We start from the raw sequence: 13,935 nt of genomic DNA, 5'->3' as shown, positions 1-13,935 counted from the left end.
CTGTAGAGCAAAACAGTTGGTGCTGAGGACTGACATTCACACTATATGTGTTTGTTGGGGACTATTTTGGACTAGCTGTAAACTGCAGTTTAGGTGCTGTCTGGGAGTGTATCTTCCATTTCACTTCATCAGAAAGCTACCCATTTTGTATACCCTAATACTTCTCTCCAATGTGAATCACAGCATAGTAAATGGGGCTGATTTAAATGAAGAATATAGTCCCACTGTGAATTAAAACAGTAATGCAGACACAGCCATTATCTCTGCAAACGCTTAGTACAGTCCAATCCCACATTTCACCCTTTCAAGGGATGAAAGATGCAATGGATAGCATCCACCAGACTCAGTTCTAACAATGTAAAAGGTGAGCATCTGCTCTCAGCTGAGTCTTGATTCTCTCATTGTAAATTAAGAAAGAGATTCCTCTGAGGAATTCTTTCTACCTATTAATAGATGTTAGAAGACTAGATAATATAAGACATTAATAGATGTGAAGAATGTACTCTAGAGGTTCTGCCATTTACTGTAAAGAGAGCCTAGAAAGACACCTTACACAACATGCCTGCCTTGATAGTTAAAGCTGATAAGCAGAATCCAGTCCTGTGTCTGTAAGAATAAGATACGGGTAGCTTCAGTGACCACCAGTAAGATGCATTTCAGCTTTGAGTGGCTATGATTCTAGAACTAAAATAGTTTTAGATTAACTATAATTTCCCATATTTTGTATTTCATAATAGGCAATCTGTAAAGAAGACTTTAAAATTTAAGTTAGCCCTTTTTTGTATATATGTGGTTTAAGAAAGACTTGTCTTTTTTGTTGTAGCTGTGTCAGCAGTATGAATGGAATCAGCGTTCAGATTAGGCCATGGAATAACCTTCCTTTAAGTATAGAGAAAATATATTTTTTTTTTCCAGAGGTGAATCTAAGCTAGTTGGTAACTTTGAGCCCCCCAGTGTCCCATTCAGAGTCCTCAAATGCTTACTTTTTTTTTCCCTTTTCATTATTACTTCCTAAGTGCAATACTACCAGCTTCTGTTGGCAGCTGCCAAACTGTTCTTTTAGAACTGCCTATCTCCATCTCTCCTTGCAGAAAGTATTCCATATTTGCTACCACAGTTTTACTCTTAAACTTGCAGTGTAAGCAACTGCACCTTAATCCAATGCTTTGCAAGCATTGTCTGATTGGAAGTAGAGACCATCAGTGAGATCTTTCTCTAAGATCATTACATTCATGTACCTCTAGTATTATGATATTTTCAGTCTTCAAAAGTCTCCTCCCACCTAACTACACAGACACATTAATTTATTCTGGTCTCATTTTCTTAGACTGTAGCTTTTCAACATAGTGATGTAACAAGTGTTTGATTTGTTTGTCAATAGTACAGGTTTTGCAACTTCAACTCATTGCTGTGCAACAGTAGGACTACTACCCAGAGAGACAAATCTGCAGAAATGTCTGGTCAGCTTCATTAGCACAGAAGCTCAGACACATTTGTGTGCTTCCAAAGTGACCTAATTGGTATTTGGCTTTTATTCCTCTTAGATAGCACATAAATTCTCAATCTAACAGCCAGTATTAGCTGTAGCAATTTTGTGCTTTGTGGAAAAAAGATCAGGGAAGACCAAACTATACCCCACATCACAGATTACTAGTTTAGTCATTTGTGGGTTTATTTTGAAATGCAAACTCATAGGGAGGGCAAATGGAGAGAAAAGTGAAAGACAAATAGCTTTTAAGCAGTGGACAAATCCAGGGCCTGATGTGAACTGCATGCATCAGTCTACAGCAGTGCAAAATCACACGAAATTATTTCAGCCAGGACTCTAGCTGGTTTTTAATTGGACTTGAACACTCTATGTATTGTCTTCCGGTGCAGTACAGCTCTCCATGGGCAGTCTATTTAGCAGAAGAAGGGTCCTTCTGCTTTAGGCACACAGGCAACATCCCACACCTAATCAACAATCAACACCTAATCAACAAGAACAATTACACTAATGAACTGTTACCAACCTTTTGATTTACTACTCTTCAGTCTCTCTTGTGTGATCATAGTCCATGTCAGTGGGGTCTGGGGCATTCCAGGTAGCAAAGCTCTGTCAGAAGATGGTGTTGTGCCACAATTGTTTTGTTCACAGCATCTGAGATCTGAGGAATCTTTGCTAAGGCCAAGCAGATTTCACAAGGGGTAAGTCCCAGGACAGGGATGTTAGATGGTGCAGGCTTCCAGCTTTGGACATTCATGTGGTTCACCTGAGATCTCCCCAGAGACAAACTGTCTCTGCTAACTTTCAGAATTCAAAACTCATTGGTTGTGGTTTGATTTAGACCAAAGGAAAATTAGAAAACTTGAAATAACCTGTGAACCAAAAAGCCCTGCTTTTCAGTCATCTGTATCCTCAGTGCTTTCCCTTTTAGAAGACAATGTGCAATCCAGAAATCCTGGGGAACAATTGTATAGCACAGAGGAAGGAGTGCACTGTTTTGGATTTGTGTTCAGCAGAAACAATGAATATGAAAATGGGAAAGGGAACGTTCCATCAGCATAGCTCAGTGGGATCTGACCTTGTGCAGTTTGAATATGAACGCTGCCTCAGGGATTGAAAACTAGCCTGGTGATTTTAGGACATTATTTTAGCACACAGCAGAATTCCAGTAAGAGTCCATAGTATCCCCAGATGAGAAGCTATACAAAATACAGAGTACTATCTTCAATAATGTCTTCCTTATGGGGTGATGCTGTTCTTAGTACAAGTATAGAGGTACTGAAGTAAACAAGTGCAATGAGCCTTTGCTTACTGGAGTCCGGTTCTTGCACAGAATATAAACTGCTGGAGAGTCTGTGCCTGGTGGTGTTGATGTGAGCCAGTCTAGAGGCGTGCAATAGTGTGCATTTATGGTTCTATTTATCTTCCATAGAGGCTGGGAGATGTAGTTTTCTGTATTCCGTGGATCCTTAGGTGTCTCTGGGCCTTCTTACAGCTGAATGCACTGGCCCTGGGGCAGAACTGAATCTCAAATGCATCTATTTTTATATTTCAGGGGCTATTGACCTGGGGGTTTTGGCAAACACAAGTGAGGAAAGTGAAGTTGTACAAGGATACCTACAGAGATTTATAGGAAAGACACTGAGGTGCTGGAGCACGTCCAAAGAAGGACAACGAAGCTTTTGAAGGATTTAGAGCACAAGTCTTAATGGGGAGGAGCTGAGGGAACTGGGGTTGTTTAGTCTGGAGAAGAGAAGGCTCATGCAGGACCTTTTCACTCTGTACAACTACCTGAAAGGAGGTTGCAGTGAGGTTGGTGTCAGCCTCTTCTCCCAAGTAACAAGTGAAAGGACAGGGGGAAATGGCCTCGAGTTGCACCAGGGAAGATTTAGATTGGATATTAGGAAAAATTCCTTCACCAAAAGGGTTGTCAAACAACAGGCTGCCTAGGGAAGTGGTTGAGTCACCATCCCTGGAGATATTTGTAAGACATGGTTTAGTGGTGGACTTGGCAATGTTAAGTTTATGGTTGGACTTGATGATCTTAAAGGTCTTTTCCAACCTAAATGATTCTATGATTCTGTGATCAGAAAATATCATGAACTTCAGGCTGGTTAAATGTAGCTGAGTGCCTTTGAGACAGAACTGTGAGATAACAGGTGTCAGGGGGCTGTCTGGACCTGAAACTGAGTAAGAGTTTGCAACAATATCCAAAAATGAGCCTGTGAACTCTGTAAGACAGCAGGCTAGCAACTGAAAAATGTCACTTGGTCCCTTGCTGTGCCTGTGACCACGTCGTGTGCAGTTGTAGGCTTGCTGATAACAGAAATATGTTAACGGTTTGGAAAGATTTCAGAGAAAAGGAGGGGGAAGGGGCTTGCTTTGGAGCTCAGGGCTCTCAGGCTCTGACCATGTCACTCTTGATACCTTCTGTAAAACCTGAGGACCTTAAAAGGACTGGACCAAATTCTTCCTTAAGCTATTTCTAGATACGGAGGTGCAGGTTTGCAGCAGTCAACTGAGTAGAATGGCAACAAAAATTGGCTCAAACTCTTTTGCTTGAGTAAGTAATAAATTAGCAATGTGAGGAGTATCCTGCTCTTTGTATTTCTGGAAAACAGTAAGGGTGATCCCAGTAAATATGAGGAAAAGTAGTGGTAAATGGAATGACATGAACAAGCCAAGGTAATTAGAACAAAAATGCTGCTAGGATGCAGAATAAGAAGTGTCAGGAGTCCTGTTACTGAAATACTTTAATAATAGAAGAGAGAAAAAAAATGAACCATCTTACACTGACAGAGAGCAGGGAACTGTAAATATTCATCTTTGATTTCTATGTAGAAATTCTGAGAATGAATCCTTTATTCAAAGAAATTGCCACAACTTTTCTACCCTACAATAGATTTTTTGCTTGGCTATAAAAAATTAAAAGCCTTAGGATTTGCTCCCATGGCTCAAAGTCTAACTTCAAATGCAGTTTCTTGGGTTTCAGTGGTTCCCCCCCCCCCCCCCTTTTCTGGGAAGAAAAGGGAAAGCTCTCCTTTACCTCTCTCTTCCACCCCTTTCCTCCCACCGGTGTGTTGAATCTGGATGTTTAAGATAGTTGCAATGTTTGTCTGCACAGTGTTAGTAATTAAATCCATAAACTCTGGCGGTCATATGAACTCATCATTATTTTTTAATAAGAAATTTACATACTCATTTATAGTCTGAATTGCATCTGTCATTTAAATCTGTAGGATTTCTTAACCACAAGTGTGCTCATCTGGATATGTTTATATTGATTCACAGAAAAACTTATCTCATTAACTGGTTCCCTTTATGGGAACAATAGATCACTCACGCCCTCAAGCAACTCTCAAAATTGTTTGAACTCTTAAAGTGAAATGAAACAACTCATAAAGTCAGTATGTAAGTTACCATTCACAAAGACTTCAGTGCAGTGACTCTGAGCAGTGATCTTGTACGTTAGTATTTATGACCATAAATTAAACAGATAAACTTGCTCAAGGACACTAATAACTTTTACAATTATTATTCAATAAAAAAATAATGTTTCAGTCAGAATTGTATGTGGAATAAAGTTTTGTGAAGGCTTGTGTTAAAATCCATGTTCTGAATTGCTCAAGCAACTTGTAAATGTATGGTCTCAAAACACCTTTTAAACAACTTCTCACAGAATACAGCAATATCCTAATTTATTTCCCTCCTCCATCTTCTCTGTACTATCTATGTATAGTAAACAATTTATAAGAGACATTTTTTGGCTTTAATGTTTGAAGTTTGGCATCAGAAAATGATTTTTAGTAAGTGGATCAACTGAAGAATCCCATCCTGCTGAATGAGCCTGTACCCAGCAGTCATTAGCTAGGACATACACAAACAGGAATATCAACCGGTGGTTTTGTCATGTGATCTCTTCCACTGCACATACAAATATAGAACATGACCATAAAAAGTAACAGAACATGCTCTCTGCAAAGTAATTTATTGCAGTTGATGCTGGATTGGCATGCCAGCTGGAATTACCTTCTCAGCTCCTACTATTTTCACATATACTGATAATACAAGGCTGTGCACTGCAACAGATTCCAAATGAAAAAATATCAACATTATTAACAAGAAGCTCTGCCAAAGCAACTTCAGCAAGCTTAACTGTTTGAAAATGTTTGCTAGTGACTCATAGCAGGAGTTAAAGAGCTAAATGAATACTAGGGCTTCAACATTTTCATAGAGGGGAAAAAATACTGCTTTTGTACGAGATACATTTCTCTCTTTGCTGAGCACAAAAAAAAAAAAAATCTAAGGATTATTATACATGTAGGAGCTTTCTTTTTGTTTGAATTCCTTATTCATTAGCTTGTAAACTGCAAGAGCTGAGCTAATTTATTTTTCCAGGTCATTTTCCCCTCCCTCTTCTTTTTTTTAAAGGCATCATGTACGACATCCCAACATGACAGGAACTCAGTAAATCCCCTCAGTCTCCACACCGCTGTCTCTGAATGTCTACAAAGCTACTATGCCATAATCGCAACTCGCTGGCTCATTCACAGCTTTACATTATAAAGCAAACAGTCTAGACAGCTGAATGACAGAATTACTCTCTTTTCTCTTGCATTTATAGATATGCTGTCATCTTCATTTGCTTTTCTCTACTCTGTGCATTCTGGTACACTAATGATTAGCTTTCCTGTTTGGATTCCACACTGACTCCATGGCTCTAGGCTATAAATACAAGCAGAACCTAGATGACATCATGTCACCAAGGTCCTGGGGGTGAGGGGAAGGACCCCTGCTTCTTTCCTTCTTCTGGGTTTGCTGATGATAACCAGCTTTTTCAAAATGGTTAACCAATATGGCTTTACAGTAGGGCTTTTTTCCCCACTACTATGGAGATATAAAAAGCCTAGTGCCTGGAACTATCACTTTCTGTAGTGGAAAATACTGCTCAAGTTGAACAAAACAGGCAGCCTTCAATTACTTTTAAGTCTATCTATAGTATAGCTGAATGTACCTGCGCAAAAAAATATATGGAAAGAAGAGAACAGGAATGAATAACAACATATGTTTGCTTATAAAAAATGTGTACCTAGCAGTCTTTATTTTAACAAAACTTAAGTAACTGGACTGGGATTGTCCTTAGTGAGAAAGAAACTTTACTCTTTAATATTCCTGGTATTTTAACTATGGAATGATGTGTACACATGTGTCATGTGGCACTTCCTCAGTCCTAAAAGATAGTTAGATGATAAAAGTACACTTTCTTGCCTTTAACAAGTTGCAGAAATCTATGCAAGCCTGATAACATGCAACTAAGATATATGGATACACATGGGCAAGGTTTTTATTATGTATTGCTTTTCTTAATGCTTCCACAACTGTCATTCTGGATTCCTGGAGAAACTCTTTCTACATATTTTTGTTTGTTTGTTTGTTTGTTTGTTTTGTTGCATTTTTAAATGAAAGTTCCTGAACTTGACAGTTCAAAAGATCTCAAAGCTTTGCCTTGAGGTCAGAAAGTTGTAAGGGTGAAAGTGGGGAGAAGCCATTGTCATTCTCACTTGAAAAGCAGAGAAATCATACTGATAGCACATCAGCACAGGAGGTCAAGCTAAGTCATAGTTTCTACTCTTACCAGAGCTCAGACAATACCAATACTTCAGAACCTCACATTACATTGTGGGTCATTAGAAACTGTTCACTGGGGAATATTTTACCTATGAGCATGAAGAGTTTTGTGGGCCACTGGGTGCAATTGTATTTGCAGACAATATAAATGACTGCCTGAGGCCTGTACCAATGGGAATTTTGCCTGTTCTCCATGAGCCGTGACCCACTTTTACTCTCTGAGATCAGGGACAGCTGGAAAAACAACTGATCCCTTCTTGCTTGGAGCTCTATAAATCTAAAGTCTTGCCTGGAATATCTGTGGTTTTGTTTTTTTTTTTGTTTCCTTGAGTATCTTTGCCATTCAAACATACTGATTAGAAAACATTTTGATTTTTGTCTCTAAGAACAATAGTTACAGCAAAATTAAAGTAATTTATACCAGTTGCTGAGAGTTCTGATTTGAAAATACAGTTTCATGCACTATGGAGTGGGGAGCTAGTGGAAAAAGACACAACTGAAGGCCATATAGCATCTCGGGGGGGCTAGCAAGAAGCTCTTCTATTCCATGATATTTCTAGCTTCCAGAGAAACACTGCAAGTGAAGTCTTCATTCTCTGCACACTCCAGAAAGGAAGGTTCAAGGATGGTCCCACAGAAGGGCTACATAATCGCTATTCGCAGGAATAATATGGTGCTACTGGTCAAAACCTTGTGCCCTCTAGAAACTATAAATGAGATTTCATAAAAGCTCCACAGCTTTCCTGAGTTTTCTAGGGGAGGATTTAAATAGTTGACACTAAAATAAGTATATAACTCAACTTGATATAAATTGTTTTTTATTTTCTTGGCAATATGCTTTGCCTTCCTTCCAGAACTGGCCTAACCTGGACCTCAGCTTGGAGAATACTGAGTCTATGGGCCAGTATTGATTTTCCTCTCACCAGCTTATCCCCTGACTTCAAAGTCTGTCATATAGCATCCCAGGTAGGGCTAGCAAAAAGCTGTTCTATTCCATGGCATTTCCAGCTTCCACGGAAACACTGATCCCACTTACAGTCGTGAAGTGGAAACCTCCTATGGTTTCTTCAACGATCTTATGTGTATCGGTACAGAAAAGGTTCTTAACTCTGCACCATGCCTTTCTCATTATTGCAACACCATGCTAATAAAACTGAAAGCAAGCCTCTAAGTGCACCGCATAAATAAAGTAATAAATAAAAGCAAATACAGGGATTGATAACATATTGGAGCACAGCCTTTTTAATACATTGCCTCTTGCAACTCTAGGTCACTTTTCTTACCTCTTGAGGCTCTTGACATTGGGATGCTAACACCAGGAAAGATCTCTGCGCTTGGAAAGCAGCACGTACCATCTCTGCCTGTAACAAAAGGAGGAATATAAATTAAAGCTTAGCCTGTAACCTCTAATACCTCTTCTTGGCAGCTCAAAGTCAAGTGTGACAGCTAAAATCTTTCTTGCTGCTTCTCATATAAATCACAACAACACTGACTGGAAAAAATGTACTACAGTACTGGCTCAGCTACATATATTTTTTTTTAATTTAAGGTTAAGTTCCCTATCTTCTTCAGATAGTAAATCAAATTAGTTGATACGCAGTCTTTTGGCTATCATTTATAAGATCAGCTGCAGAACTTAATTTTAACACAACAGAAAATGTCTCAGCATTTTCATGGTGGTGTATATGCTTGAGCGCATGATAACAATTTATTACTGTCAAGAATGGCAACCTGCAAACTATCTGTTGAACTGTAACTTAGGCTGTAGGGAAGTTTAAGAAGAGTTGAGCTTGACATATTTGCTGAGGGGCTATGCTGTAATTCATTCCTTGGCTGTCCTGTGTCAGCACACCCTAAGACTAATGGCTATGAGAGATGGTAGGTGAAGGTTTTTGTACAATTTTCCCCCACAGAACTCTATAATTTGGGTTAAAGCTGAATGTGACAACATGTTTACATGCTAACAGTGTGGAGGGGAGGTAAATCTATATACTTACAGGTTCTCCCTACTGTTCAAATCTGTGGCCTTTTGGGGTTTTTCTGAACACTACACATTTTCTGTACATGATCATAGAATCATAGAATCATAGAACAGTTAGGGTTGGAAAGGACCTTAAGATCATCTAGTTCCAACCCCCTGCCATGGGCAGGGACACCTCACACTAAACCATCTCACCCAAGGCTCTGTCCAACCTGGCCTTAAACACCACCAGGGATGGAGCATTCACAACCTCCCTGGGCAACCGATTCCAGTCCCTCACCACCCTAACAGGAAAGAATTTCCTCCTTATATCCAATCTAAATTTGCCCTGTTTAAGTTTTAACCCATTACCGCTGTCCTGTCACTACAGTCCCTAATGAAGAGTCCATCCCCAGCATCCTTATAGGCCCCCTTCAGATACTGGAAGGCTGCTATGAGGTCTCCACACAGCCTTCTCTTCTCCAGGCTGAACAGCCCCAACTTGATGCATGTTGGTTAGAATCTAATTGCTGTTTCAGTATCACCTATACCTTATTCAGGTGGATGAGTAGTGACTAGTAGAAAGCATTACTGGAATAGAAAAGTACTATTCATAGCTGGTGTATATTGCTAAATAAAACCCAATCCAAGCCAAATGCTGTTAAGTTAATCTAATATGAATGGGTGCATTTATAATAGTTTTGTGAGAGGCTGGGGAAGCTCATGATGTTTTTCCTTGGGATTTCTTAAATCTAAAAAGAAAACAAGGAAATTTTATATACAGGCCTATGTGGGTGCAACTTAAAATACATAAAAGTCAGTGAATTTGAAGTTGTAGCAAAGTAAAACAGCCAAATTATATTTATTCATCTTAAAATGTGATGGCATGAATAAAAGATAACCTGTTTGTTAGGACGAAAATCACTGCAAGGAAGATGTTAAAGGGGGCCCAACTTGGGCAGTGTTTGGGGAGAAGAGGATATTACGGTCTGACAGGCTGAGATTTGGAAGAGGGTAATCATCTCTATAAATGAAGAAATAAATAATAAGGGAAAAATTGTATGAGCATAGGAAACTTAAATCTTCCAGACATAGACATAAATAACAGCAAGGTTTAGATGTTCTTCAGCATTTCAGAAGATAGACTTTTTGGTACAGAAATTCATAGAACAACAAAGTCTGCTATTTTAAGCTTAGTGTTTTTGGAAATAATCTATGCCTGCTGGGCAGGAAGGAGGAATTGTAGGAAAGGGCTGGAGTCTCCTAATGAATAAAGAACTAAAGCAAGATACTAAGAATAATTACAAAACCCCCAAAGAGTGAAAAGAGGCCTTGATTAGCAAGAACTTTTTTTTCACGCATTATAAAATCCAGAAGAAAAGGAATGATGGGTAGAGGCCTTGCTAATGTGTACCTTGCATAGAAAAGTAAAACAAAGCTTTTTTCCTTTTTTTTTTTTTTTAGCTACTGGAACAATAAAGAAATAAACTGATGAAGTGAGACCATGGCAGTGACCTGAAGGGTAAGCTGGGCATGCCTGCATTCTTCTTGACGTATAGCTTACCTGTTGTCGGACAAATGCTTTTCCCCAATTTCAAGGAATTTGATGTACATAAAGATATTGAAAGGATGGCTAAAGAGAACGATGATAAATCAATAGGAATTGCATCTTTTTAAATGGAAGTCAAATATATGTAGCTTAGAGTAACAAAATAATTGGGTCCATAGTATTTTCATTCTACAGTACTGAAGATGCTGGCAGATGGAAGCACAAGTAGAAAATATTTTAAATGCGTATCATTTGGAGATAGTAGCAGATGACAGAAGTATGCAATGATGGATTGGGCAAATATGCCCAAGAAAAGGTGGAAAAAGTACACTGAGATTTTATGGCTGCTAGTTTGACTTCAGCACATTTAGAATGGATTTGAAATGAGTGATTAAAAACACACAGGAAAATTAAAAATGGGAGAGATTACAATGGGACTACCTGTGGTTAAAATCAGTACTTTTGGGGATTGTTTAGAGTTTTCAGTTTCTTAGACAAGGATGATGTGTCAGAAGTGTGGCTTTTTTCATTTTCTTATCATCCTGTATCTACAGGATGTTGGAAACATTCAGTGCTCAGTGGATTACATATTGGTTGCAACGCTTGTGCTGTATGCCCAGAACTTAGCCCAAAAAGCTTTCAGTGTGTAGAGATCAGAGAACTTGTATCTCTCACCTTTGAATTTAAATCTTAAGCAAAGGATCATGCTAAAAAGTTTTTGCAATTTACAAGCAAAAATTTGTTAAGACTTCTGCAACAGTTTCTTCCTTTTTTCACCAAAAGCATTAAAAATGGCTAAGTTTTATTGTTTCTGAGCATTCAGGACTTCTTTCCATGCATCCCAGTAAAGTAATAGAAGAGCTTCCTCTCATTAAGAATGCATTAGTTCAGTCTATTACCATTCCAGTTCTCTCTTGTAGTCTTTGAAATGTGACACTTCATTGCTACCTCCTTCTGTTTAGCAGGCAGCCTGTGTGACTAAGCAGACAGCACTATCATTTATAGGCAGATGACTCTTTCATTAGACCGTCACATCCAGTGGAAGACTAATGAGTGAAAATGGACCAGGGGATTTTTCTGAACAGCTGTGTGGCTCAGGCAAAAGACTGCCACAGAATAAATCAGCTGAAACTCTTTCAGTTATAATGAATGACAGTAATGAAGCCCAAGTGTCAAAAATGTATGGTTATCATGATTAAATTTATTGGAGTAGACTAGACCACAAACTTGCACACTTCTATCTGCAGACAGAAATGGGCATATTTTGAAGTAACAGTAATTTTCAACTTGGGTCATCCTTTTGGCATTCTTGGGACTATCTATGGACATAGCAATCATCAGACAGCTAAGGTGAATACTTGAAGGAAGCAAGTTCCTCAAATACTTTCCTACTTTGCTTTTAGCAGTTTGTTTCAGGGGCTGAAGGAGTCGGCTGTGATTGTAGACCTGAATGCCAGGACTGTGTGGCATTCCATTCACCACCTCAGTTTCCTCATCACTAAAGTGTGGAATAAGGTGTCTCAAACCTTTACCTCAGATGTGTTTGAGAGCTGAGTTAGGTGACTGATTTGGTTGGAAGAGCTGAAGTCTGACATGTATGCAATATCAGTCTAATTCCATGCCTGTTGAAACCTGTGGCTAACCCACAGTGAGTGACTTCTCTGTTGCCCTCGCAGTAACAGCAAAGACAGGCCTCTTTACAGTTAAGCCTACAGAAGTTAATGGAGGAATCATACATATTTAGAATCATCTTTTTAATAGCAACTGGTTTAACTTTCTCTGTCACAATACAATGCCAACTACTAATATTTTCCAGAAGCCACTGCTTGAAAAATTGCTACAGGCCCTATGAGAGATGTCTAATGGTGATCATGCTTCTGACCTGTTTGAAGTAGTGACTGCAGAGTCCACCCAAACTTGCACTGCTTCAGGCTGAGTAGACATAGATGCACTGAAACTGAAGCTTAAAGTTTGCTTTGGCAAAGTTCAGTTCTCCAGAGCAGATGTGATTTTAAGATCTGTCTCCTTTTCATTTTAAATGTTTTATTCAGTCTAAGTTACCCATCACACTGGTATCCAAGCGCTAATAAATACAAATGTTATTTATGTGACAACAGTTTGGCAAACTACAAGAAGAAACAGTCACATGCATTCAGATCTCAAGTTACAAGTAAATTCAGTCTTTGGAAAAAAAACCAAAAAAACCCAACTAAATAGAAGAGAAACAAATAAAGGATTTCCTCATGATATTTAGTCAAAAAAAATGACCATATTGACCTGAAAATACTAAATTTGTCAAATGTTACTAAATAACATAGTTTCTCAGAGTCATACCACTGAAAAGCATAATGTAAATATTAGAATCCACTGAATTTTGTTGTTGAAGAATAATACGCACCTTCACATATATACTAACATTATATATATGTAACGCTAACAGTAACAGTGATAATTTGCAAATCAAAATACAGATCTATATACATTTTGGATTCCTAAAATAAACATAATGACTTTATTCCAAAACCAAATAGTGAAGAGGACATGAGGGAAAAGAATTGGGATTAAGTAGTCCAGAGTTCTAATCACAGTTTCTGCAGAAATGATTTTGGGTCCTTTGGGTCTAACGAAAGACACAATGACTGGCAGCAAGTAACAGCTACAGATGGAACTTCACTGTTATGAGCAAAGACCCCAGTCTTTCTCTAAAACTGAAGGTACTGCAAGAGGAAGAGAAACAGTTTGTCTTTTACATTCTGCTTCCAAAAGCCTCTTCAAAGTGAAGTGGTGAAGTGGCTGGTGGCTTGAAGGGAGAAGCAAGAAATGGAAAAAGAATAGAGTTTAGATTAAGTATGGAGCTACCATAGAAACTATCCAGACCAGCCGGAGAGACAGTATTTATTTTGTACAGCTAATTGGCCGATAGACATTTTTTTAAAACTGGGCCAAATGCTGAAGAGTCAGTGGCAGTTGTCCAGACAGAGCACTTCTTCTACTGGAAAGGGAAGGGCAAAAAAAAAGTCACCTTTTTCCTACTGCGCCATGCAGAAAACAGGGTTGAAATTCTAGTCAAAATTTAAGTCAATGCGAGATTTGCCATTGATTTTGATGGTGTCAGACACCACCCCAGATATTTTCTTTTCTATTTTCAGACAGATACATTTAACTACCACCAATCAGCTGTCCTCTATTAGTGTTTTTTTTAGTGTTTTCCAGCCTCCATGCCTATGTCTATATTAGGGAATTTCTGCTAAAATTTCTCAGCATTGCTACTGCTTGTCCAGGACCAATCTAAGGTTATATCAGTGCTAGTCT

General features: G+C 38.7%; 1 protein-coding gene and 1 long non-coding RNA gene across 2 annotated transcripts in view; one reads left to right on the top strand and one right to left on the bottom strand.

Annotated features, from left to right (window-relative positions):
* Positions 1-13,935, top strand: part of LOC136008293 (uncharacterized) — a 66,393-nt gene that overhangs the window by 19,163 nt on the left and 33,295 nt on the right. The window contains exon 3 of the long non-coding RNA XR_010610045.1: positions 10,539-10,596. This is a non-coding gene — a long non-coding RNA (uncharacterized LOC136008293). The remainder of the gene's footprint in view (positions 1-10,538; positions 10,597-13,935) is intronic.
* CAP2 (cyclase associated actin cytoskeleton regulatory protein 2) overlaps positions 1-13,935 on the bottom strand; it is a 70,096-nt gene that overhangs the window by 29,461 nt on the left and 26,700 nt on the right. Inside the window, exon 4 of the mRNA XM_065667312.1 lies at positions 8,398-8,475. Within this exon, the coding sequence (XP_065523384.1) occupies positions 8,398-8,475 (78 nt within the window). The remainder of the gene's footprint in view (positions 1-8,397; positions 8,476-13,935) is intronic.

Source organism: Lathamus discolor, chromosome 2 (assembly GCF_037157495.1).
Source record: "Lathamus discolor isolate bLatDis1 chromosome 2, bLatDis1.hap1, whole genome shotgun sequence".
Classification (NCBI taxonomy): Eukaryota; Metazoa; Chordata; class Aves; order Psittaciformes; family Psittacidae; genus Lathamus; species Lathamus discolor.
This window is presented reverse-complemented; position numbering and strand designations above follow the sequence as displayed.